The sequence below is a fragment of the Rhinolophus sinicus genome, chromosome 17, assembly GCF_057876585.1.
Source record: "Rhinolophus sinicus isolate RSI-liver-muscle chromosome 17, RSI-T2T, whole genome shotgun sequence".
In the NCBI taxonomy this organism is placed as follows: Eukaryota; Metazoa; Chordata; class Mammalia; order Chiroptera; family Rhinolophidae; genus Rhinolophus; species Rhinolophus sinicus.
In genome coordinates, this window is record NC_142517.1 from 196,399,223 (window position 1) to 196,427,025 (window position 27,803).

The 27,803-nt window shown below is 50.0% G+C and overlaps 1 protein-coding gene across 29 annotated transcripts in view; it reads right to left on the reverse strand.

Annotated features, from left to right (window-relative positions):
- The window catches only part of TNS1 (tensin 1), a 222,684-nt gene that overhangs the window by 62,282 nt on the left and 132,599 nt on the right, over positions 1-27,803 (reverse strand). For all 29 annotated transcript variants that reach the window (XM_019717741.3, XM_074312991.2, XM_074312995.2 and 26 more), the window contains 10 exons: positions 26,284-26,334; positions 25,031-25,153; positions 24,208-24,272; positions 22,533-22,616; positions 18,732-18,844; positions 18,265-18,325; positions 17,968-18,043; positions 17,216-17,345; positions 13,792-13,857; positions 12,554-12,670 (listed from right to left, as the gene is read on the reverse strand). In XM_019717741.3, coding sequence (XP_019573300.2) covers positions 12,554-12,670; positions 13,792-13,857; positions 17,216-17,345; positions 17,968-18,043; positions 18,265-18,325; positions 18,732-18,844; positions 22,533-22,616; positions 24,208-24,272; positions 25,031-25,153; positions 26,284-26,334 — 886 coding nt within the window. The remainder of the gene's footprint in view (positions 1-12,553; positions 12,671-13,791; positions 13,858-17,215; positions 17,346-17,967; positions 18,044-18,264; positions 18,326-18,731; positions 18,845-22,532; positions 22,617-24,207; positions 24,273-25,030; positions 25,154-26,283; positions 26,335-27,803) is intronic.

The window sequence follows — 27,803 nt, forward strand, 5'->3', positions numbered from 1 at the left end:
TCAACAGAAGGCAAGAGGAAGAGCTGGGGCTTCATTGAAGGCAGCCTGAGTCCCAAGCCCAGGCTCAATCAGGGGTGCCTCTACCATCTCCCAGGACGTCAGTTTTGTTGCTTCTGAAGTCACTCTAAGACACAGGCGGCCTGTTACTGAAGGTCCGTGAGCTCAGTGCCGCAGGAAGGATTTTAGAAGGTCTCTCGGCAGGGAGAGGGGCATAGAAAGAGATTTATAGGGGGATGAGTCATCCAAGAGTAGCTGGGGACATAGACAGAGAAGAAACATGAAAGGAAAAAGGACCGATCATTCTCCAGATCCCAGATTCATTAAAACCTCTTCCCATAAATGGCTCCAGAACAGTCCGGTGGACAGAAAGCAAGGCCTGGGAGAGTGGACCGAAAGGAAAGGGCTCTGCCACCTAAAAAGAAGTGTACCAGCTAGCAGGCAGAAGTGGGCAAGACACAGATAGGCTCCAGGGACACGATGCTGCCTCTCGAAGGCTAATACAGAGCGGGGCCTGAAAGCCAGGCAAGGACAATCAGTGAAGGGGCTAAACTTTGCCAAAGAGCAAAGCAGCCTCAGCTAGCACCTAGGAGCCAGGTCCAGAGAAACTGCCCTGGAGGGAGAAACAGGGCCAGGGCACAGACTCCAAGGCCAGGAGGAGTGCCTAGGGCCTGACCAGGTCCGCAAGGAATAATCCAGAATAACCCAGAAAGACAACCCTCAGCACTGATGGCTGGGTGCTGTAAGCAACACCCCCACACACATACCCTCTGCCCCCCCCCCAAAGCTGCAGCAGTGTCACCCTGCCCCACCTGGAGCTGCGGAGCTGAGTGGCAGGGTGGAGTCCACACAGACTGAGGTGAGGGAAAGCAACAGGCCGTGCACGTGTGCTCCCTGTGTGCCCAGCACTCAGCCACGTCCATCGGGCAACAAATCCGGGCTCCTTGGACTATCCCACTGCAGGATTTTGTGGCCATCTTTTCCCTTAATCTCCTGCTTCATTCTCCCCTCCTGGGCCCCGTGTCCATGGAGAACAGTCATGTACGGGAACCAGTCAGATTTGATGGCTTTGCTTTCCCACTACTTTCTAGACTTTGAGCAATGCTATTACGCCACTTTTTGATTTGAAAAACAATGCCGTCTTCAATGTCATCTGCCTCCCAGGCCCAGTACAAACGCAGCCCCTCTGCAAAGCCATCCACCTCTGATCATGGCCATTCCCAGAAGCGTCTCCTCTCCTGAGAAGTCCTGACCCTGGGCTGAGATCCTTCCCCATCTGGCTGTGGATGGGAGTGGAGGCTGTGCTCCCCTATCTTGCCGCCCCCCCGCCCCCACCCTTGTCTGCAGACAACTCCAGGGCATGACTTTCCATAGCACCAGGACTAGCACTGTGCCTGCCACCTAGTAGGTGATCTGTATTTGGGTAAAGAAAAGACAGAGAAAGGAATGGAAGGAGGGAGGGGACGATGGGTGAAAGGCAGATTTCACTGGGTAAGAAAAAATATTTGGTGAATGGAGGCTTGAATTTCTTTTCTTGGACATGGCTAGAGGTGGTATCTCGGGGTCTTCCCGGGTCCAGCTAACTTGCACTTGTCTACAGGTCTGGCAGGAAAGGAAGGAGGGAGGGTGTTGGAGGGGGAAAGAGCGAGCGCTTTACTCTTCCCCTGTTTCGAGCTTGATATTTGAGCATGAGGAGAGGGCAGACTGTGCCACTTGGGCCACTGGCCAAGAGCTCTGCGTCCGCTCTGAGTGTAGCTCCGGCCTTCCAACCTCCACCTGATGGCAGAGATTACGGAGGACCAAAGGCACATTCAATCAGGAGGGTATTGGTTTACTGAATGTTCCATGGGCAGACACTACTCCCCAAGCCTGCCAGCCGCCTCGCAGAGCAGGGCCAGCTAAGGGTCCCAGGGCATCAGGACAAACCTCGCCCTGCCTGATGAGGAACAGTGCTAAGCAGGTGGCGGGCAGATGCTGGGTCACTGCTGTCATCTTCTTCACCCACAAGGTCCGGCTGACCTTGCACTTGAATTCTCAGCACTCTGATTGTTCCAGGAGGTCAGGACAGGACTCCCCTCTGGCAGGAGGAGGAGGTACCCAGATCCTCCTCAAGAAGACATTCGATCCCCACCTCTGTCGCTATCTCTATGTAGACCATCCACACTGAGACCCCTCTCCCCTTGTTACTCAACACCTCTGCCCCACGGGGCCAAGAAGACAAGGAGCCAACCTCCTTGCCACAGTTGATCCAGCCTCTTACAGTCGGGAAGTTCTATCAGGTTGCTAACTCACACTCCTGCTGTAGCCTAAGCCCTCTGTCCTAAATGACGTGATAGAACAGGGACAGAGCTTTTAGTAGCCGCTTTGAATTTCTCCCTCCCTGCCCTTTTCCCCACCACCCTGAAGTCACAGACCAGAAGGGCTGCCCTCTCTCCCACAGCCAAGTTAGGATTTCCCAACAAAAATCAGTTTGACGCTGAACTCCAGGCTCTCGGCACCGTGCTTAGAAAATCACCCTCTGCTCAGAGACAAGGGGAAGCTGTGTCACTCCAGCATCCTAGGATCCTTTGAGTGAATTACTTGGGCTCATCTGCAGTCTTGCGCTCCCCTCTCTTACTGGTTCCTCCCACATCTTACCCCAAAGTTCAGAAGGTAAAATTGTCAACCTTGTGAATGTATGTCAAGGGCAGGCATTCACCATGGTGCACGGGTGTTCTCCCAAGCCTCACTCCCAATCCAAAGGGTCTACAGTGCCGCTGCCCTCCCTCAGGCTGTCTGGCCCCTGGGGACATGAAGGGACACAGGCTGAGCAGATAGCTGAGGAAGCTGGAGGCAAAACTCCTGGGCTTTTGTGCTGCTCTGCCATCCAGGAAGTTGAAACCAGCCTCCCTTTTTGTGTGATGGGGTAGGTTTTCTACAAGTTCCAGGGCTGGAAAGAGGTCAGACCAAGTAGCCTAAAGCAGTTCAGGCGATAGATGCATAATCTCTGAGATGAAGATCTAGAAACATAGGAAGCAGTGTGGATCCCTGACCTAGCTCCTGGCCCGCATGTGGGAGTCTCGCCTCCACTACTTACTCGGGATGTTATCTTGGACAAGGCCCCCAGCGTCTCTGTTATTGCCTCGGTTTGCTCACCTACAAAGTAAGAACTCTGGTTGTAACCAGATGTTCATATGGAAGCATTCGGGTCTCTGTGTGACACAGGCCCCAAGACAATGAGTGCCACATTCCAAAAGTGGGCTTGCAGAATGAGATGACTGGCATCAAGAAAGTGAAAAGACAACCCACGGAATGGGAGAAAATATTTGCAAATCACATATCTGATAAGGGGACTATTTCCAGAATGTATAAAGAACTTATAACTCAGTCAAAAAAAAAAAAGACAAAAACCCCAATTTAAAAAAATGCAAAAGATGTGAACAGGCGTTTCTCTAAAGAAGATATATAATGACCACTTAACAAAGATTTCAACATCATTAATTCTCAGGGAAATGCAAATCAAAATCACAATCAAATACCACTTTACACCCACTAGAATGGCTAGAATACCAAAAGAAAATTACAAGTGTTGGTAAGGATGTGGAGAAATTGCAATCCTCATACATTGCCTGGGAGGAATGTAAAATGGTACAGCCACTTTGGAAAAGGAATTCGTCAAATAATTAAACACAGAATTACCATATGACCCAGCAATTCTTCTCCAAGATATCTACCCAACAAAAAATGAAAACATAAGTCCATGCAAAACGTTGGACATGCCTGTTCATAGGAGCATTCTTTAAGCATCCCGAAAGCGGACACCATGCAACTATTCATCAACTGATGTAGATATAAACAAAATGTGGTATGGCCATAAATGGGATATTATTCAGCAATAAAAATGAAGTACTGACACATGCTACAGCAGGGAGGAACCCTGAAAACATTACACTAAGTGAAAGGAGGGCCACAAAAAGCCACATACTATATAATTCCATTTACATAAAATATCCATAATAGAAGATCTATGGAAAGCAGATTAGGGCTGCAGTGGGTTGGGGACAGAAATGGGGAGTGACTGCTAATGGGTATGAGGTTTCTTTTGGGGTGGATGAAAATATTCTAAAATGAGCTTATGGTCATGATTGTATAACCCTAAATACACTAAAACCCATCAAATTGCACGCTTTAAACAGGTAAAGTTGTGGTATTAAATATATCAATGTAATATAATTGTATTATATATTAGCTGTTGATTTTGAGATGGCTGAAAACTGTTCCGTGGCTGTAAACTACCCCTACATATACCCATATCAAAGGAATAACAGGGTCAGCAAGTGGGAGTCTCAGAGGAATTTTGGGGACAGTGTTGTTTTGCTGCAAGTATCACCTGCGAGGGGTTTCCCATCATCTCAGGGAGCATCCGCCAGAGCACGGAGAACATGAGAGATAGAGCTGGGCTCAGGCCTGAAAGTCTGAAGGGTGAGAGGCAGGCCAGGGAACAGACAGGCAGCCTCAGCCACCTCAATCCCAGGCTTTGCTGAGGCTAAGAGTGCTTAAGGGCTCCTGTGGACCAAGGGGAGAGAGAGCTGGCTGTGGCTGCCTCACATCCTGTCCAAGAGGGCCACCTGGAGGGCCGAAAGGACTCCAGCAGGCGGAGGCTGGAGGGAGCAAGGGAGGTTTGAGCCAAGGAAGGGTCGCGAGCATCTGACAGCTGCCATCACCCACTTGAAGGAAATAGTGAGGAAAGACTTATGGGCAGTTGGAGGAAGTGTCTCCAAAACACTCACAAAAGTGCTGCAGGGGAGAAACAGCATTCGACGCCTCCAGAATCGTCCACTGGCAAAAAGCTCAGAAGTCATATCATCTGTGCCTCTGTCTCTACACAGAGTGTACCTGTGCGACCTCACAATAATCCCAGACAGGCAAGAATGTTCTGATCCCGTCCCTCATTTCCTCTCTTCCCGTAAGTCAGGAAAATAGAGAGAAAACCTACTGAAACACACAGGCATGCGCACACACACACACACACACACACACACACACACACACAGCTGGTAGCCCCGTAGGAGCTGACAAGGGGAAAGCCCTAACCCTGGATAAAGTACCAAGGTCACAGGTACTGGGTATATTTATTACTGACTAAAGGATCTTTTATTACCTGAAAGTGACCAGAAAAGGCAAGGGACTCACCCTAATGTGATTCAGGGGCAGAGGAAGCAGAGGACAGATTTAAAGGGCAGTGGTAGAGAAAATAAAGTGGCTTTATAATCACATCCTACAAGTTCTGCTTGTTCAGCCTAGTAGTTACACAACAGTAGCTACTAGCCATTGTCTTTGTCATCATTATTGTCATTGTTAGGATTTTAGAGCTAGAAGACCCTTTGGAAGCCATCCTCCTCGATTCACTGATAAGGAAACTGAGAACCAGAGAAGGGAAGTAACTTTTCCAAGGTCACACAGCAAATTGGCGCCAGAGGCAAGTCTCCCGACTCCTAAGAGTGGGGCTCCCAGAACAGCCATCTATAGATGGTTCCCAGAGAATAAATGAATCTAGGGGAATGTGAGCTTTTTCTTAAGAAGAGAGGGGCTGTATACATTCAAAATCACATTTCTACCTTCTCTCCTCCAGTACTTTAACAATAATAATGGACACAAATTATTGCCACCAGAGTACACACCAGGCACTCTACTTTTCACATTTCACATACATTACACCTCACTGAATCTTAACAACAATCCTATAAGTAAGTTATTGTTGTACTGACTTTACAGATATAGTATTTGGGCCTCATAGAGGCAAAGTGACTTAACCAAGGAACATAGTTATAAACAACAGAGCTTGGAACCAGATCTTCTGGTTCTAAATCCCAGTCTTACTCCCTATAGTAGAGATTAGTCTGTTCAACATTATTTCAGCTTTCCACTTTCCATGTACAACTTTCCTGCCCCCTTTGAAGTTAGGCATGGATGTGAGACTTGTTTTGAAAAATGACATGTAAACAGAAGGAAAGTGTGTCACATCCAGGCAGAAACAGCATGCAAGTCATAATGTCCTCTACCCACTGTTGTAGCAATGATGGAAGCATCTATGAGATAAAGCCATCACCAGCCTAGAGTAGCTGAGATGCACAGAGATCCCTGCCAACCTACACTAGAAAGGCGGTATAGGCAAGAAATATGCTTTTGCTGGGTTAAGCCACTGAGAATTTGGGGCTGTTTGTTACCCTGCAGAACCAAGCCGCTCCTGAGTGACATGACTACTGAGCTATGCTGCTTCCCACTCCACATTCATGAGTTGGGAAGGTCTGAGCGGGAAGCTCGGCAGGTCCATCTTAGCTTCTCACAAGTTATAAAAAGAAAGAGTAATTGAGCTCAAAGAAATGGAAAGAATCACTACTCCAATCCCCTCATTTTACAGGAAATAAAGGAGATTTAAAGAAAAAGAGTTACCACGGACACCCAGAATCTAAATATCCTGTCTCCCAGTCCAGGTCTGTCTGTCTCTCCACGTCTCTCACCTGTTTCTCTCTCCTTCTCACTTTCTGCGTGTTTGCTGTGTCTCCCTCCTTCCCTCCCTCTTTCCTCTCTCTCAAAAACATTACAGAGAATTCTTGGACAAGTCCAGCTCGTGAGAAGTCACCACAGACCGGGGACTCCTGGCTGCTGTCAGGAAGGCTGTTTCCCAGCGGAGGCACAAGAATTGGAGGAGGGGGTGAGCATCCTACAGAGCAGGATGTTATCCCCCAAGAAAGGGAAATGCCTCTCCTCATGGATCCCAAGTGTTGAGAAGCTTCGGCACAAAACCAAGCCCCCTTGTCATAGCTGCTGGCTCTAGTGGGTCTGCCCACAGAAACGAAAGAGGCTGACAGGCATCGCGCAGGAGCGGAAACCCAGAAGTGGGGTGGTTACCAGTCCCCCGTGCTATCTTCAGCCAAAACAGGAGACTTGTCCTTTTTTCCCTCCGTTCTTCCTTTTGGCCTTGAGCCAACCACTGCTTTTCCCAGCACTAGCCCCTACTCCCAAATCCTCTCCTGAGGTTGTGACAAACTCTACACAACTCAGTGTCCAAGGAGGTCGGGGAAGGGTGGGAGTGAATGGGTGGGCAGTGAGGCGATTCAAGCCTGGTCACCCTTTGGGCTTCTCGGAGCCGCAAGGCAACCCATAATCCCTTGGTGTGGGACTTGCTTCCGAGAAGGCTTGCCTAGAACACTCTGGAGGAATTTGGAGACAGCTCTGTGCAGCATAGGCAGAAACAGAGCCCCACTCCCACCCACGGGGAGGTAGGATCTGCGCATGGGGCTTCAGAACTCAGGCCAAACAGCTAATGGGGCTTCTGGAGGCTGCGAAACGTGGTGTCAGCCAGAGCACTGAGCTGGCAGGCACCAGACCAAACTGGAGAAAGACAAAGACAGCCCAAGAGGAGGAGGCTGGTGAGGACGAGACCACTCTCCTCTTCACCCACCCTGGGCCTTCTCTTCCTCCCCACTCAGGACCAGGCAACCGATTCTGGGCAACTCAGAAAACTCCTTCCCCGGTGTAATGGGCTGAATTGTGTTCCCCTCCCCCACACCCGGCCCCCCATCCAAAAAAAAAAAAAATTCATATGCTGAAGTCCTAGCCCCTAGTTCCTCAGAATAGGACTATATTTGGAGATAGGGGCTTTAAAGAGGTAAATAAGTTTAAAAAGAGGTCACATGGGGGGGCCCTAATCCAATCTGACTGGTGTCCTCATAAGAAGAGGTAATTAGGACACAGACATGTGCAGAGAGAAGACCAGTGAAGAGACGGGGACAGACTGCTGACGACAAGCCAGGGAGAAAAGCCTCAGAAGAAACCAACACTTTCAACAGCTTGGTCTCAGACTTCCAGCCTCCATAACTGTGATAAAATAAATGTCTGTTGTTTAAGCCACCCAGTCTACAGTACTTTGTGGCGGCAGCCCAAGCTGACTAAGACATCAGGCCGTTGGGTTGACCAGAAGGAATTACTCCCACAGTAAGGAGTCCCTGAGATGGCAGGCGCTCCTCTGCCCCCAGCCACCTGTCCCAAGAAAGTTCTTGATAGTGACCTCCCATTTAATTCTTCCCCTTTTCATCACTTCTCCCTCCTTCTGTCCTAAGTGCAGGTGGGCCAAAATGGTCCCCAAGCACCCATGGTCACTGTAGCCTCAGGGCCCCATGCAGAAGCGCTCTCGACCTTTTCTCTCTATTTCTGGTTCTATTTCCTGGGCCTGTCCAAAGTGAAATGGGTTGTCCTTATATGGCATCTGGCTCCCTGTCATCTAAGGGTTTGAGGAGTTGGACAACCACCCTAATGGAGCCACTTAGGGGTGTGGGGGCGCTGAATAAGCTGAGCTCTAATGCAGAGAAAAGGGATATGATGTCAGACACCTAGATTCAAATATCAACTCATCTCACGGCACCGGGCCCCTGCCCACCCTACCACACTTCAGTGTGGTCTTTGGTACAGCAGGAGCTGAGATCATGCAAAAGTGGGTTTCGCACATGGGGACTGCCTCCCCCTTTGGCAGATCCCTTCCCCTCCTGAGCCTCAGTTTCCCCACTGTGGCAGGAGGGCATTAGATGTACATTATTATTGGGCTGGGCAACCCCCGCCTGCGAGATCAACCTACGGACAACAGAAGTCCCCATATGGATCGTTCTTCCTTTGTTTTGCTGCTGAGATTGATCGGGAATGTCCTGAGCACGTGGAAGAACGTTCTAAGTGCCGCAATGCCACACACCAGAAACCGGAATTGGGAGTTGGGAGGGTGGGGACGCAGTCAGTGAGGAAGGGGTTAAACACAAAGCAATCATGACACCAAGGGTTAAGTCAGGGTCACCTGGAGGGCTTTCCCAGAGGAAGAGGAGCTGGCTACCCCTCATGCAGGGAGGGAGCAAGGTGGGACCCAGGCCGAAGGTGATTCGTCTTTCCTCTCAAGTGCCTGGCTCAGTGCCCCCACCGGCCCCTCTGAGTCACCTGGTAGGCTCCAGGCAGACCGGCCTGGCCTCTTCTATCCACTCCCCCAGTGAACCTAGAATAGGAGAGGGAGATTGCTTCCAGAAACGGCCTCATGTCACCTTGGACACACTACCCTCTCCCTATTTTGAGAGCCAGCCCCTAGCAGAAGCGTTCCTGAGTGAGCAGCCCCTCGCTCTCGGGATGCGGAGGGAGTCACATTAGGGATGCACTTCAGCTGCTCCCTGCACTGAGGCCCTGCTAGCACCTGCATCGGGCCAGCCCAATCCCTGACCGCCTCCCGGAGCTCCATACACCACCGTCTCTCACGAAGAGAGGCAGGACCAGAGTGATCCTGTCTGTCCAGGGATGACAGGTAGGGGTCAGAGCAGGCAGACACTCACCTAAGCTCAGCGGGGACCCAGGTATCGCCAGATGCCCAGAATAGGCCCCTGGGGACGTCACCAACCCAGAAGGGTTCAGGGGTTAGCACCAGGTTCCACACCCAGATCCTCTCTTAACTACTTAGGCAACCTTGGGCAGGTTACTTAACCGCTCTGTATCCCAGTTCCCCCATTCAGCCATAATAATGGTGCTCACTTCAGAGGGTACCTGCGAGCGTTAGACGGGATGGTGACTATCAAGTGCTTGGCACATGGCAAAGCCAGAGCTGGCGCCCAAGGCCATGGGCTTTCTCAGTAGCCCGTCTGTAGACCCCTGAGCTGCTCCCCCACGATGTGTCGGAGATCCATGGGCAAACACACAGGCAGCCCTGCCACAGCTGCTAATCCCTAAAGGGTGCTCAAAGTGATGTGTAGACTGAATCCCAGTTTTACAGCAGGGTAAACTGAGGCCCCCAAAGGACAGCAGCTTGTGAAAGGATTTGAACCCAGGTAGTTTGGCTCGAGCGGCCACATTCTTACCCTTTATAGGAAACTGCCTCTCATGAAAATTGCTACAGTAACCCAACGGCATGGGTACTATTATTGCCCCAAGTTTGTAGATGAGGAAACTAAGGCCACAGCAAGGCTAAATAATCTGACGAAGGGCATGCAGCCACAGAGGGGAGCGCTGGCATTTGGACCCAGGCAGGTAGGCCTGAAAGCACACGTGTGCACTCATTGCACTGTAGAGCTTTGTTCCAGGACCTCCCAGAGAACAGGCAAGCCACCTTGGGCACCACATACCCCCCAGGGCACCCCCAGCCCTGGGACCATGCCAGGAAACAGCCAAACTCCCTCCTGGGCTCCAGCTTGAGCCATCTTCTGAGCACCCTGGAGTCTTGGGGCTTAGGCGCTCTTACCCCAGCCAGTTTCCAACATGGGGAAACTGAGGCACAGAAATCTTTCCACAACTAGGGAGACAGACAAAGGCCTCCTGATTCCCGCTCTTGATCAAAGAATTAGCCAGAAGAAAATGCTTTTATCTTTGGGCCCCAGAATCTAGAACCTTCTAGAAGTGCCCCCAGCCAGGAGGAAAAGCAGGATGGGAGTAGTGCTCACTGCTCCCGCACCAGGGCTGGTCCAGACTTGCTTTCCTGTCCCTGTGGGGGACGAAGTCCATTGGCAGCAGAGAGCACAGTGGGACAGGCAGGGTCTGCCCTGGTGAGCACCTCAGTCACACAACCCCCCACCCAGGCCAAGCCAGAGCGGAGAATGGCAGCTGCCTCCCCTGCCATCCCTGCCCACCCTTCAGGCATAGGGCCAGCTTTTCAGCCTGCAGACAGGAGCCCCTCTGTCCCTACAGGACAAGCTGACCTTTAACTGGCCAAAAGGTCCCACTGGCTCCATCCCCTGCCTGCGGGAGCAGATTGGAGGACAGAGGAAGGGGGCCAGAGCCTGCCCCCACCCCCTCCTTCCTCCCTTTCCCTGCCTCTCCCTGTTCTGTCCGCCCCCCTTCCTTCCTTCCCTCCCAGCCGACTGTGTCCCAAACCCTGTCCTTCCCACAGCCATTCCTGCTTCCCCCTTAATTATTTTACCTTTTATTTGCCTGCACTTTACAGTTTACCAAATGTTTTTACATTCATCATCGCATTGAATCCACACCAGGGAGAGATGGGGAGACATTTAAAATTCCTTCAAATTGCCAAGTGTTCTTGTTAAAACTGCAAACATCCCAGAAGATGAACAATTGGGCTGGCAGCCACTGGTACTCAGGACTAATTCATTTCATCCTCTACCTCCTCCTCAGTCACTCAGCACAAGCAGATGGGGTTGGGGTGAGGGGAGAGGTGCTTGGGGGGGCAGCCTCTGCAGAGCGGGGAGAGTCCTGGAGGGGTATCTGCGCCCCTGGTGGGCAGGAAGGGCAGGGAACTGGGGCAGGTATGAGCACAAGCCTTCAACTTCGCCATGTTGCACATAAACAAACTGCTCTCAGCAAGCCCTAAATTCTAGCCCAACCACTGCCTTCACCCCACTCCCTCTGAAACCCATTGTTCATTCTGGTGTCTCCAGGGTCAGAGGGAGAATCTTTATGCAAGAAAAAGCCTAAAGGACGTTTCAGGGCGGAGTCCACAAATCCAAAACCTTGGAGAGGGAGGCAGGAGGCAGTGTGAGGGGGCCTGGTTCCCCCTAACCCCACTTTGCCAGGGTTCCCTAGACAGCAAAGCCCCACCCCAGAATCAGCTTCATCTGGGAAGAGAAGCCCATAGGCTGGGCATTGGTGTCCTTGAAAGAACACATCCTGAGTCATGGAGGTAAATCAGGAAAGTCTTCTTCGAAGGGGTCTCAGTTATCCCACCTGAAAACTGATGGGGGATGGCCAGTGGTCATGAGAATCCTCCCAATTGCCACATTCTACTGTCCAAGGACCAAATCAGGAAAACAAGCCTGTGGCCAAACCGGAGACAGGGCGTCTGAAGAGTTCCTGGGCTCCAGGCAAGCTCACTTTCGGAAGCCCCGCCCACGTCCCCATCACACATATTCAAATGAACCACATAAATAAACATAACCTATATATAACTCTCAAGAGTTGAACTGAGTTGCAGTTGACCATCTGACATAATGTTAGGTTTTGGAGCTAAATTAAACATGTATTAATTTCAATTCTGTAGCTTTCTTTTCAAATTTTGGAGCCTATCTGTTTGTTTCCAGCTCTCAAATGTTTTCGTTGGCTGTCGATGAAAGCCTGTAGGCCCTAGATGTTGTATCTACATTCCCAGGGCTCTGACCCCAGAGAACTCAGGCAGCGAGCCTAGAGAAATGCAGCAGCGGGTTTAAAAGAAATCAAACAAATGCTGTGTTGGCTGTACAAGGGGGTACCTCAAGGTCCACTCAAGACCACCTCCTCCAAGTAGCCCTCCCAGGCTACTCCCGCCCTCAAGAATCCCTCCCATGCCAAACTCAGAGCACTCGTTGTCCATGGGACTCATGTGGCACCGATGGCACACCCTCCTCTGGCTGTTTAGCTGCATTTTTTCAGCTCTGTCTTCATTACTTAACACATTTATGCGTGCCTTATCATCTCCCACTGAACTGTGGGAGCTCTCAGAGGTGCCCTGGACTTCTCCCTCCCCTTCGAACCCAGTACGGTGTCACAGCCACACAAGACAGCAGAGGCCCTGTGTGCAGGGGCTGTGCAGTGTAGACAGGGGCTGGAAGCCACCGGCCCCACCTACCCTCCATGCCGTCATCTCGATGCCCATTGAAGTTGTCATAGGAATCCCAGCGGATGAGGGGGTCCGAGGTGTTGTAGTCCACTGACACACTCGGCCCGTTCTCCAGGTGTTCCATGCCTGAAAGGATGGGAAAGGGTGGAAAAACAGTGAGGAGAAAGGAAAAAAAAGATCAACAGCTGGAAAAACAGAGGAAGCCAACAAGATCCCCCCAGCATGTTCCCTAAGGGACTTCTCATTTTCTTGACCCTGGTGGGGCGGAACCAGTGGCTTCAGTTGGACAGAGAAACCAGGGGTCTGGTTTCTTGCATTCTTGAAAAGGCTCATACTAGGTCATAGGGGTAAACCAGGACAGGGCACTGAAGAATGAAGACCTCCCTAAGAAAAAGCTGGGAGACCCTCTGGCTGGGCAACTGTCTCGTTCTCTTCTGTGTCCCAGGGGCCCCTGGGGCAGCGCCGAGAGATAAAAGAGTCTGCACCCAGAGTCAGGGGGAGTGTGGGAGAAACAGGGATCAGGCCTTGACATTGAGAGGACACAAGGTCATCCCAGCCACCCCCCTACTCCCCACTTAGCACGCCCTCCACTCCAGGCAGAAATCTGAGGGGAGAGGCAGACTCTCTCCTACACACCCAGAGAAAGCCCAGGATGAAGACAGCACAAACTGCAAGTCAGACCTACTGGGGTAAGTTGCCTTCCTGACCTGACACTCTTTCTTTAATCTATCCAGAGTCCCTCTGTCTGTAACCTAACTTCATCTCCTGCCATTCTGTTCTCAAATAAGATGGAGAACAACTGGTCTCCACATATAACCAGTCTAAAGGCTTAAAGGCTATTATTAAATTGGCCCTCTCCTCTTCAGGTTGAATCACCTCAGTTCTCAGAAATACTTATCATTTATCCAGCACCTCTGAGTGTCCTCTCAGCCACTCCTTCATCATCCATGGCCCTCAGTCTCTGAATATAATAAGATAATGACCTAATGGGACCAGAACAGTTTATCCAACCCAGCGCCTCTCTGTCTGCTTTTTTATTTTTATTATCCAGAGATTAAGCCAGTGGTTCATGTTTAGCTGGGGGTCCACTATGAAACCCAGATCCTTTACTGTTGGCCTGCCTTTCTATCACGGGTAACTTGACAAGTACAGAGCAGATCAGTGGGGAAATGGTGAAGGAAGGGTAGGGATAGGCCAGGAAAAAGGGTAGGGAGTGAATGATGCGTGGATTCTAACTTGACTTATACCTTGAATTTTCTCTGGTCCATAAGAGAATACAAATTCCACCTTGCCATATTCTGGAAATCGATCATCTGAAAAAGAATGGAAAACAAAAGTGGGCAATCAATTCCCAGAAAGGACTCCATAAACAGTTTTCTTCTAGAAAAATTTAAAGTGATACACACACACACACACACACACACACACACACACACACACACGTTGATAATATAGGAAGATGTATATATAATGAAATTAAGTCTCTGGCCCTCGCTAGCCCCAGTCCTACTTGCCTGAGGTAACCATTGAACCATTTCCATTTCTCGTTCTCCTAGTGGTTACCTCTAAGACTATAGATGATAGCCACAGTTTTTATGCCACTATTTCTAGCTACCTGTGAAGATGAATAATTTGGCTCATTTATACTCCTCTCACCTTCCTTCTTCTTAAATCTGGTATTATTATGATTATTATGATTATTACTGTCGTTCATTCTACTGATTACCTTTGAAACTTTAAATACTATAGTTCAGCCTCTATTTCTTGATCTGTCCACTTTTGATAGTATCCTCTCTGCAGGTAAGTGGAGGAATTTGTGCCTCCCCCTTTCTCCCATCTTTATTGTGTCAGCTATTCCTGTATTTTTCCTTGGTAAGATTGATAACATTTAGAAAATAAAAAATAAAATTAAAAAATGAGGAGAGTTTAAGAGACCCCTAGGACAACATCAAGTGTAACAACACCTGCCTCATAGGGGTACCAGAAGGAAAAGAGAAAAAACAAGAGATTGAGAACTTATTTGAATAAATAATGACTGAAACTTTCCTAACCTGGCAAAGAAAATGACAGACAAGCCCAGGAAGTGCACAGAGTCCTAAATAAGATGAACCCAAACAGGCCCACACTAAGACACATTATAATTAAAATGGCAAAAGTTAAAGACAAAGAGGGAATCTTAAAAAGCAGCAAAAGAAAGGCAACTAGTTACTTACAAGGGGGGCTCCCATAAGATTATCAGCTGATTTCTCTACAGAGCCAGAAGGGAATGGCATAAAATATTCAAAGTGTGGCAAATCACGGACCTACAACCAAGATGACTCTGCCCAGCAAAGCTATAATTTAGAATCGAAGGACAGATAAAGAGCTTCCCAGACAAGGAAAAGCTAAAGGAGTTCACCACGACCAAACCAGTATTATGAGGAATCTTAGAGGGACTTCTTTAAGAAGAAGAAGAAAAAAGATAAAAGTTATGAATAATAAAATGCAATAAGTACATATCTATCAACAATTACTTTCAATGTAAATGGATTAAATGCTCCAACAATCAAAAGATACGGTGGCTGAATGGACAGGAAAATAAGACCCTTACATATATTGCCTTACAAGAAACTCACTTCAGGTTGAAATACACACACAGATGGAAAGTAAAGAGATGGAAAAAGATATTTCATGAAGATGGAAACAACAACAACAACAACAAAAAGCTGGTAGCAATAGTTATACCAGACAAAATAGACTTTAAAACAAAGGCTATAACAAGAGATAAAAAAGGATCCAGTAATTCCATTCTGGGTATTTATTTGAGGAAACCCAAAATGCTGCTTCAAGGGGACATGTGAATTCATGTGTTCATTGCAACATTGTTTACAATGGCGGAGATGTGGAGGCAGCCTGGGTGTCTGTCTATGGATGAATGGATAAAGAGGAGGTGGTACATATCTACAATGGAATATTGCTCGGCCATGGGAGGGAGTGGGTTCTTGCCATCTGTGGCGGCATGGATGGACCTGGAGGGTGTTGTGATGAGTGAAATATGTCAGACAGAGAAAGACAGATGCAATGTGATTTCACTTATATGTGGAACAAAATTAACACACAAAACAGAAACACACAGAGGACATTTTGATGGTTGTCAGGTGGGAGAGGAGTTGGGGGTGTAGGCGAAAAAAGGGGAACGGATTAAGTACAAATTGGTTGTTACAAAGTAGTCATGGGGATGTAGGGTGTAGCATAAGGAATATAGTCAATGATATTGTAATAACTATGTATGGGGCCAGATGGGTACTAGATTTATTGGGGTGATAGATGGGAGGGATGTTGGGGGCAGGGTGAAAAAGGTAAAGGGATTAAGAAGTACAAATTGGTTATTACAAAGTAGTCGTGGGGATGTAACATAAAGTATAAGGAATATAGTCAATAATATGGCAATAACTATGTACAGTGCCAGGTGGGTATTAGACTAGTCAGGGGATCACTTCTTAAATTATATAAATATCTAGCAACTATACTGAACACCTACAACTAATATAAAATAATACTAAATGTCAACTGTAATTGAAAAGGGCAGGGTGGGGAAGTGAAGGGGAATAAGAGGTCCAAATTTCCAGGTATAAAACAAATAAGTCATAAGGTGATGGAAGGAGAACTGACTCTGGGTGGTGAACACAGTGTGATATATAGATGACGTATTATAGGATTGTACACTTGAAACCTATAATTTTACTAACCATTGTCACCCAATAAATTTAATTTTTAAAAAAAGAAATTGGATAACAACAGCAACAAAAAAGTCATGTGATGTACAACATAGGGAATACAGACACTAATATTGTGAGAGCACAGTACGGTGTCCGATGGTTGCTGGACATATGGGGATCACTTCTTTAGGTATATGAATGTTGAATAAGTATGGTGGACACCTAAAATTAATATAATACTGTATGTTAGCTGTAGTTTTAATAAAAATATTTTTAAAAACAGATTGATAAAACCTTTATTCTGTTCTGTAATTATAATGGCATCTTCTGCTTTTGCCCTCCTGGCTCTAGTCAAGGGAAAGTACATCACAAGTGCGTCCTTCTCCTACACAAGCCAGACAACACTCCAGGGATCGCGTCCCTCCTTCTCCAAGTCTGAGCCCCATTCTCTGCTCTCTGCCTGAGCTCAGTCTGGACACAGATCGCCATCTGCTACTTACAGCAAGTGAAGTTACAGCAGGGACAGTATCCACTCTCTGGGGCACCCATCACCCGTGTGTACGTGTGTCCATCACTGCAGGTGTCATTTCATAGTATCACGTTTGTGTGCCTCGTCCTTTCACAAGACTGGGAGCTCCCTGAGGGTAGGGACTCACCTCTTTCTCTTTGTATCCCCAAAGTTTAGCACATGCCTGGCATATGTAGACACACAAGTGATGCTTGGTGGATGGGTGGGTAAATGGATGGATGGGTAGATGGATGCATGTGGATATGTCCCAGTCCTGAATGTGATGTCGATAAAGCCTCAAATGGAGAGAGGGAAGAAACAAAGGGAGACACCTCCCTGACCACCTCCCCTTCCCTCAGAAAACCATTGCCCCTTCACTGCTGCCATGGCCCCGCCATTACTGCTCTTCTACCCTGTGATCCAATTATCCTTCGCTAGGTCTGCCTCTCCACTCGGTGAGCTCACCTTTGAAGGCATCATCAAGGTCCTCCTTCCCAAAGACAACCCCCAGGTCATGGATGGCGCAGGTGTGGAACTGCACACGGAAGATGACGTCTCGGGCTGGGCTCCGGAACTTCTTGTGGTAGCACTTCAGCTGGGTGGGAAAGTGAGCAGAAGTCATCAGGGACCCGAGGGTGCGAAATCAGGTCCGAGGGTGCGAAATCAGATCCCAGGGTGTCTCTTTATCAGCTCTAAGACTGCACCTCCAAGGCTCCCCCAAAACCCAGTGAGGGAGAGGTCACCAACACCAAACAGGATCTCAGAGTTCTCTGGGGAAACTTCCAGAAGAGCAGAGAGTTGGAGGCCCACCTTCTCCTGTGGGGACAAAACTGCCTCCCCAAAATTTCCTGCCCACAGGTCAGAATGGAAAAAGTAGGAGTGGATTTAAATTGATGGAGGAAGGGCTGAAGTTAGAATTAAGGGGGTCAAGGGTCACCAACAGAAAGCCAGGAGGTGACAGCTCCCACTGACAGACATTTCCCTGGAGATGTTCCAGAACAAGAGGTAAGCCCACGGGAAAGGAGGTCCAACTCAAAGGCAAGAGAATGGACACGGAGAATGGAAGGGCTTGCAGGAGCCCTCAGATCCTATGGCCCCCAGGCTGGCAGCCCACCAGGAGTGAGGTCTTGTCTAGAGAGGCAGGACGGGAGCAGGAAGAGAGAAGGATAGAAAAATTAACGGGGAGGAGGGGCTAGCAACAGAGGGGCGGCACTCACCAAGATGTCTCCCTTCAAGAGCAGCCCAGGCTCGATGGTGATGCAAATGCTTGTCTGGCTGTCTCCTTGGACGTTGCTGTGGGGGAGGGAGGGCAGAGGAGAGAAGGGCACTGAGGGGGCGGCAGTGTGCCTTCTCCCTGCTGCCCCTCTGCCAGCTGACTACTGGGAAACCTCACTGACTTCATCCCTCAGCTTCTCCTAGAAGAGGTTCTAGGCAGCCCCACCCCATGCCCCTGCCCCTGGTCCTCGGCCTTGGACTTCCAGCATCCGGGCCTCTCCTTCCCAGGGAATACTTACTAGATGCCAGACGTGTAAACAGGTTGCATGGCCTGGTAGATCCGGAGAAATGGCCGACACCCTGTAAGACAAGGGTGGTGTTGGCTAAGACAGCAAGAACAGTGGGAGGAGGAAAGGGGAGAGGGGAGAGTGAAGGAAGTGGGGGAGAAAGGAAGGAAGGGGAAGTAAAAAAGAGCCGGAGGAAAAGAGAAAGGAGAAATGAAAAGAGAAAGGGGAAGAAATACTAGCTTTTCATTTGAAAGTCGTTAAGTTTACAAGAACATTGCCACATCTAAGATGATCTTCCAGCAGGCACTGCGAGTGTCAAACCCATCTTACAAATGCGTAGACTGGGGCTAAAGAAAGCTCAGGAAGCAGTGCAGTGGAGACTCTAATCCAAGCCCACGTTTTTACCCACCAAGGCTGCTTCTTACGAGAAGGAGATGGAAGACGGGAAGGGGAGGGAAGCTGAGGGCGAGGGTCCGTACCTCCTTTGGACTCGAAGTTGGGGATGCCGTGCATGATCACGTGGTGCAGAAATAAGGGCTTGTTGTTCATCTTGATGGTGCCAGAGAGCAGGCCGCTGAAGTAATGCACGTACCTGGAACAGGGTCGGGGCGGCATCAACAGGGAGGCCTGCGCTGGCGCCATCCCATGTGCTTTTCCCCCAGAACATTGCCCTAGTTGCCCCGCCTAGGCCCCCACCACCACCCTCAGGCCTCAAGGTGGCTGGGGTCTCCAGCCCAACACAGTTTTCCCTTGCTGCCTGGAGCCCCAGGTAGGGAGGGCCAGCGCGTCACTTCTAGACCTGGAGCTGGATCAAGCCAAAACTCCCACTTGGTGTTCTCTAGCGCCCCCTGGTGGTCAACATGTGCATCTCCTTCGTGCTTCACTCCAAGCCCAGGAATCTCCCGCTGGACCAAAATTCCTCCCACACATCCCTGATAGGCATCATTTAGCTCTTCACTACTACACTACACAAGGCAGGCTGATCAACTATCAAACATCTCTGACCCCCTTGCACCAAGCTCAAACCAAGCTGACATTTATACTTGCAGGCCTGCACAGCCCCACCAGCCACATGACGCTCCAGAAAATATTAAGAGCATAACTACAGTCCTTCCCTTTTTAATATCACACTGAAATGTACGAAAGTCTCTCTACGTCATTTCACTTGGTGTTGGAAGATAGCTAACTTCTACTAAGTATCTTATCTCAAGGGTCAACATTCCCCAATTCTTTTCAAAAAGATCTTGTTGGAAGAATGGAAGGATTAACCTAGCCCCACTCCTTCTACATGGAGCGGAAAAATTAGGTGCAGAAAGGGTCGTTAGCTTCCCAAAGATACACAGCAAGAACACACAAAGCTGGGAGTGGGTGGGGAGAGAAGGAAAAACGTTTGATTCCAAGGCATCTGCCAGAGCAAGAGGCCAATCCTTCTGACATTGGCTGGTGCTTCCTCCTTTTCTGACTGGCCAGAGGACACCAAGCCGGGTTAGCTGAGCCAATCAGAAAGCACCCGAGACTCTGAGGGAACCAATAGGGGCTCTTTGAGGTGTAAAACCACAACCCACATGACCATGATAATAGTTCCCTACTGTATATTAGCTCCTTGGCCTACCTCCAGGCCTGTGGGCCTCTGTCCCTTAGCTGGGGTGGGGACACCTCGGACAACCCACGCAAGATAATCTGATGGGCAACACCAGCTTCTATTCAGGCCCCTGCCCAGCCCCCAGCCCCATTACTCAAACCGGAAACCTGGAATGGCAGGTTCCTATCAGAACTCTTGATCATGCCAACAGGATGTGTCTGTGTGCTGGGGACAATGAGCCCGGGGGTGTGGTGACAATGAATGGAGGAGCTGCCGGCCAAGCCCCTCCCTCCCTCTCTCCCTGCCCTCTTCTCCTCCAACTGCCCCATTCCTCGCAAGCAACACTGACAAGAAGGCAGGAAAGAGTGGCCATAAATGTAAGGTACACCCAACGGTTGCACTTTCACATTTAGGCACAAACAGAATTACCCACCATAAGCAGAGAAGCATGCAGATATGAGTTTCAAGGCAGACATAGATAGTGTACGTACACACACACACACACACACACACACACACACACACACACACACCGAGCACTGTGGAATCCCTGAGTAATTCTATTCCTGAGAGGTCGCACTGATCCCCATTCTCAGGTTTTCAGCCTCAGAGAAGTGACTGCTCTGCCCACTCTCTCCAAGATACATTGTGCCATCATAACATCATGCTCCTCTATTTGTATCCCTTATCCTTCAAGGTCAAGGGCCAGACTCATGACCAAGGCCACCAACCATCCATGGAAGCCAGGGACTGAGGAGCAGGGAATTGAGTGATAGTTCTTCCCTCCCTGAGACTTCTTCCTAGGAAAGCTTTCCTTGATCCACAGCTGCTATGGCTGGCAGCCTAGCCAGAATTTTCTGCACATAAAGACATCCGGTTTCTGATCCAGCTGACCCAGCAGCTGGCTACCAGCTGTCTTGTGCTGAATGTAAGGCACTGGGTTACCTGAGGACTCACTCAATTGTACCAGGGCTTCCCGCTGCAATGGCGGAAACAGTCCCCAGTGCTGCCAGCACATTTCTAGCTAGACAAGAAAGGTAGGGTTAAGGGGGTGTGATTTGGGGACCACCCCCACGCCCCCAGTATAGAGTGCCTGGAAAGCCTCAGGACTTACAGCTAGGGGTTCTGCTTGCCTAGTGTCCCAAGGGGCTCAAAAATTCAATGGGACACAGTGGCCTCCAAGCCTGTAAACTTGCTCTCCCCTTTGCCTAGACCCTCTACCCCAGACCTTCACTCAAATGCTTCCTCCTCCCTTCTCAGACCTCACCTCACACATGCCCTTCTCAGAAAGGTCAGTCCGTGTGAATCAGCCCCTCATGCCCACTCCCATCACTCTCTCACCCATCATCTTCTGTTTTGGTTTACCCCCTTCAAAGCACTTCTCACTATGTGAAATGACCTTGATGGCTTGTTTCCATGAGTGTCCTCCAGCAGAAGGTGAGCCCCGTGAGACCCTGCCTGAGAGATTCAGCACCATCGTCCCAGCGCATAGCCCAGTGTGACACATCACAGAAAGGTGTGGCAGGCCCACCGCTCTGGCCACACAAGCGGCTGGGCCCAAGTCCCACTCTCAAGTTCTCCACTCTGGGCCTGGATGTCGACCATTCTGGCTCCCACTTATCTGCAGCCACCCAAGGCCCACCTGGTCCTGATACTACCTATGCCTTTCTGTGGGTCAGATCACTAAACAGCATGAAACCCACAGAGGCAAAACCAGGGGCAGCCCTCAGGACGGTGGATGACACAACCGGGGCACTGCCCTGGCCCAAGTTAAAGGCCCGTGAGTATATTCTAGCTCTGCCACTACTTGCCGTGGACCCTGGCCATGGGCCTGCCCTCCCTAGGCTCGGGCTTCTCTCCTGTACAATGAGGGCGCCCTGGATCGTCCTGTGGTAGCTCGTCATTATTCAGCTTTGGGCTCACATTCATCTCCTCTGAGACGTAGTCCCTGACCACGAGGATTAAAATAGCCCCACACCTCTCCCATCAGCTGTCATCTCCACAGCACGCTTCTTTCTTTCCTGACACTAATCACTATTTGAAATTGTTTTGTTTGTATATTTACTTGTGTCATGTCCATCCTTCTCGATAGAATATCAGCTCACTAAGGGCAAAGGACTTTGTCCTATTCAACTAGATAGCGCCAGTGCTTGGAACACAGCAGAATGCCTAAAAGTTGCCAAATGACTGAATGAGTGTGTCCATGCCCTGCTTCCTGCCTGGGCTGCTGTGGATGCCAACGAGACCACGTGGTTGAGAGTCCTCCGTAAAATTTTTAATGCTCTCCCAGCAGAAGGTGACTTCTATTGAGAGCGTCTGTGATCGCCCAGGGCAGGCAGCAGTGACATCAGCCTCCTGTAGACTCATCCAAACACTGAAGCAGTCCTGCTGCCAGGACCAAGAATGGCACTGCCTTCTCCTACAAGCCACCTTCTTACACCCAAACCAATGTGTCCCTCACTGCTCTCCAGCACCAGCCTCAGGAGCCAACTGCCCTGCCCACCTGTGGGCACATACAGCTACTCGTGTGCTGATGTCCCTGAGCTCACACCCCTCCGGGCTGGCACCTGAGTATGCACACTTGGTACATTCCCCCCAGGCATGCTGTTCCATCCCACATGGGTACACAAGGCTAGTCCCCATGCACAGTGAGCACACACACCACATGTGCCCTGGGCTGTGAGCCCAGGAGACCCACCTTCTCTGCGATGGCTGGCCAATGGGCACAATCTTATCCTCATAGAACCGCTTCATGGCAAATCGGTCCAGGGCCTGGTCAGCACTGAGGAGAAGACAAGTGGTCAGAGGAGCCAACTCGCAAATCCAGAGCCCCTTCGCCACCCCCAGCCCCCACCCCAGCTTCTCCAGACCTGCAGAGTCCTCCAGCCAACCTGTGCTGTGAAACTCTCAAGAAAAGAGGGCCCCAGCATCTCTCCATCCTGTGTGCTGCAGTGCTCGGCACGGGAGCTTTGGAGCCAGCCCTAGTTTACCGCTTAGTTACTAGCCCTGCATCTTGGGGCAGCTTCCTTAATCTTTCTGAACCTGATTTTCCTTTTGTGAAAATGAGGGTGATAATTGCTTTCCTCGAAGTTTGTTCTGGCGATCAAGTGAGATAACATCTATAAAGAGCTTGACGCATGTAGGCACATAGTAGGTGCATCGCAAGTGCTCACCTTTAAGTAAAGATTAGGGAGGGTTGGGTTTCTTAAAGTCAAAAAAGTGCTGTCCTACTGGCAAGCCCTCCACAGAACATTCTACCTATCTTCAAAGAGCACTCCGAGAAATCCTTTTAAAATGAAGAGAAAAATCACAGAGGTCCCCGTTTCTTGACTCTGCAACAACTTCCCATCACTCTTAGAGTAAACCCCAAAGTAGTCCTTCTTACGGCCTCCAAGGCCCCCAGGCTCTGCCACCTTCCAGCTTCCCCTCCGACTGCTCGTCCCCACACTCAGCTCCAAACATGCCAGCCCCTCACACGGCCTTCCCACCCCAGGGCTTCATCCTTCTTCTTCACTATGCCTGGACAGTTCCTTCCCCAGACTTCATATGACTCCGCCTTTCCTGCCCCCCCGCCCACTTAACTGAGTCTCTGCTCAAATATGGCCTCCTCCAGAGGCCTCCTCTGACCACATACCACCCCCTCCCACTGTCTTCCTCTAGTCTCCATTCTTTCACGGAACTTACCACCTGCCATTCCTGATGTACCTGTTTACTTAGTTAATGTCCATGAAGACAGGGACCTGGCTTTGCCCACTGCTCGTCCCAGCACCTAGAACAGCCCCTGGCACGGTAGCTATTCAATAACCATTGTCAAATGAATAAACCAATAAATGGATGAATTCCTCTGCCTCTGTGCAAAATGGGATCAGAATAGGACTCATCCACTGCTTGTTTCCTAGTCTTGCTCCAAAACACCTAAGCGGCAAGACAACCCGACTGGCCAGACACAGGGGAATGGATGAGAGAACGTCTAGATGGTTCTGCTGGACCCAGATCTGATCCAACATTTCTTTCTGACTCCCTGCCTGCTCACCCAGGGAAGCAGAAGGCAGTTTAGCAAAGAAGAGTAGCCCCAAGAAGTTGGCTGTATGGGGTGTCTGTGGATGGGCCTGCTTCCCAAGGCTGTCCCACCCAGACGCTATAATGGGATGCACTCTCCTCTCTCCTGCCCTCTGCCACAGGCGCCTGCCTCTGAGATCTGGACAGGCACCTTCTTCTTTCTGTGGCTCCTTGACCCCACCTTGACCCCAGCACCTATTACCCACTATGTCTTTATCCTCCCGTCCCAAGGAAGGGAGAGGCAATGGGTGGGTCGGGACAGGGGGTTCCTACTGTCAATATTCAGAGGCTGGGAGGTTCAGGGGCCCTCTTACCTGGCCGAAATGTTGCTGTAGTGCATGTAAGCTGCGATGACCACACCTATCCTGCCTCGGTTTCCCTGAAAGAGCCCCAAAACACAAAAGCCTTTATTTCTAAGGCCAGCTTACTGCTCCAGGGCCCATCCAGAAGCCTTGGAGGAAAGGGGGACAGAGGTAGGAGAGAGGGGTATGATCCTAAGGGAGAACAGGATGAGGTAGGGGGATGCAGAAGAGGGAAGAGGATGGGGGCTGAGTCTCAAAGAGAAAAAACACAGCTGGTCACCCACTATACTTTAGACACCCACAACCTGGTAACCCCCACTTCTTGGGGGCACCCCCTGGGACAGAATCGGTCATCCCCCAGAAAAGAGAACACACACACACATAGACTTGCACACTCACACAATCCAATGATACAGGCAGGCGTATATACACTCATTTAGGATATACTTGTGCAGACACACACACACAGACACACACACAGAGATAGACACACAGACACACACACACACAGACACACACACACACAAAGACACACACACACACAGACACATACACACAGACACACACACACACAAAGACACACACACAGACACCCACACAGACACATACACACACACACTCACACAGACACACACACAGGCACACACACAGACATACACACACAGATACACACACAGACACCCACACAGAGACACAGACACAGACACACACAGACACACACACACACAGACACATACACACACACACACACACACAGGCACACACACACACACACACAGACACACACACACACACACACACACACACACACACTCCCTGCAGCCCCTGCTCTGACCTTATTGTGCAGAACAACGACGTTGTGGGGGTCTGCGTTGAGCCAAGTGTCCATGGCCTTGCAGACACTGCAGATCTTCTCCAGGGCTGGGGTGTGGAGGTCGGGCCAGCCAAATTCCAGTACCTGCAGCCCAAGGCAAGAGTATGAAGTGGCAGAAGTCCAGACAGTCAGCCAGGGGCGGCAGAGTCAGCACACACCCCAGCGGCCGGGCCTTAGCTCCTGCCCTGCCCATCAGCCCAGCTGGGAGGTGGGGTGTGGAGGCGAAGGACACTGACCAGGGCCAAAGACCCTGGGCCTGCGTCTTGGCTCTGCCACTGTCTCACTGTGGGCCTCAGGCCAGACGTGGCCCTTCTCCTAGTCTCATTTGTCATGCGTGCATAAAACAAAAGCTTGGAGATGATGACCCAAGGTCCCTCCACATAACTCTGACCTCAGAACATGCTGGGGCCCCCCACACTTCCCTCAAGCTCTCTTCCCACAGACACCCCCAAGGCCTGCTTGGGGTGCAAGAAGACAGAGCAAAGGGCTCCTGGTTGTTTGTGGCTCTTTTCCAGACCCTGGACACACACATCATTGCTTTTTCAGGCCAGCTCAGAGAAGCATGAAGGGGACAGAGGGCAGATCTGAACAGCAGTCTTTGGGTGCCTCAAAACTTTTCTAAACTCACAGAACTTTACAATAAAAGAGAACTGCTGCTTGGAAGGGCCCAGAGGGCACATCTAATCCAGCCGATCCACTTTCAGAGGCGCAAACTGAGCCCAGAGAAGTCTGTCGACTGCCCAGGGTCACACAGTGTCAGACACCGAAATCCAAAAGCCGGGAGCAGATATCTGTGCAAAGCCCCGCACACAGCCACCAGGCAAGCAGGTGAAAGCTGGCACTAAGAAGGTCTACATCAGCTATTCTCTGCCAGTTGAAAGCCAAAATACCTTTCAATAAAAGTAAAAATCTCACAGATCCAGCCACCCCCCCAGAGATTCTATGTTCTCCCCAGGGCAGGACGGACCTGGTTGGAAATGACTGTATCATCAAGCTTTGTTTTCTGTAATTTGTATTATGGAAACGATTAATACATTCTTTTCCATTTTCCAAATAGAAGATGGCACTGTAACTTTGAATAGGCTTTGCCAACTATCACAGCACTTTCCCCCAAGATTCTACCATGGGAACCGTGGGGAGAGGAAGCCTAGCTCTCTGTTCTCCTTCTCTCCCAGGCAGGTAGAAGCCCGCACCCCCACCGGACATAGGCTCACCTTAGCGTGGAGCTTCGTGATGTCAGGTCTCCGCTCAGAGAGGTTGAAAAGCTAGGAAAAGGAAAAGGAAGAGATCGTGAGAAGGCTCATGTGTTTCCTCTCTTCTCTGCTGGAAATTCCACCCACACATGAGCATACGTGGGATCCCATCAAACACACGCTCTGACCAACAGAAACTCAACTATAGGTTCTCAGGATAAAGAGGGGGAGAGAGGGAAGTATAGACACTCAGCCACTCCTCTCAGGGAGCGGACATCCTGAACTGAAGATGAGAAGAGAATGGAACCTGTCGCAGGTCCCACATGCCACCCCCAAGGTGGGCATCTCCCCACACTGAATGCAACCCGGTGATGTGAAATGCTAAGTATTTGTCCATCTCTGGTTTCCATTCCACATGCTGACTTTAGAACCTTACCCCATGAAGATGCAATGACTCTGGGGTCACACACCCTCCATCAGAGGGTACAAACCGTCCTGGGCGGGCTCACTCAGACCCTCAACACCCCTCTCCCAGCCGATGCACTCCAACACCTACTCACATCCCATGAGAATCGCCCAATCTCTGGACTTCCTGTCTCCATATCTACCTCACTACCCAGGAAACTCAAAGACTGCTGCATTGTCTCCTGGGGAGAAAAGAAGACCCCATGACCTGGAATGGGCAGGATGGAGGGAGGGTGTCATAGCACAGAGACCCATGAAATCCTGGACCCCTGAAATCAGGAAGGACCTTAGGTGGCTTCTAGTCCACTCTTGAGCTGCATAATACAACACAGTTTATTATGTTAACAACAGCTACCATTGGAGTGTCCACACCTGCCAGCCCATGCTAAGGACTTTAGATCTACTAGCTGCCTTAATTGTCTCAACAACCACAAGAGATGGGTAGTGTTATTAGACCCATTTTACAGATGGGGAACCTAAGGCTTAGTGAGGCTAAGTGGCCAAGATCAGATAGTTAGTAAGAGCAGAGCCAACATTCGAACTCAGGACTTTCTGATGTTTAAAGCCAGTTTCTTAGCAACGCCCGACACAGCTGATGAATGGGCCTCTGTAGTGGGCTGAATAGTGTCCCACAAAAATTCACTTCCACCCGGAACTTCAGAATGTGACCTTATTTGGAAATAGGGCCTTTGCTGATGTAAGTAGTTAAAGATCTGGGGATGAGATCATCCTGGATTTAGGGTGGGTCCTAAATCCGACGACTGGTGTCCTTATAAGAAGATGAGAGGACACACAGATAGTCACAGGAAAGAAGGAAGGCCATGTGATGATGGAGGCAGACACTGGAGTGTGCAGTTATAAACCCAGGGTCACCAAGGATGCCGGGAGACACTGGAAGCTAGGAAGAGGCAAGGCGGGGTGCTCTTGTGTAAGATTCAGAGGAAGCACAGTCTTGCTGACACCTTGATTTGGACTTCTAGCCTCTAGAACTGTGAAAAAATAAATTGTTGCTTTAAGCCACCTAGTTTGTGGGAATTTGTTACAACAGCCCTAGGGACTGAATTTGGCCTCCCACG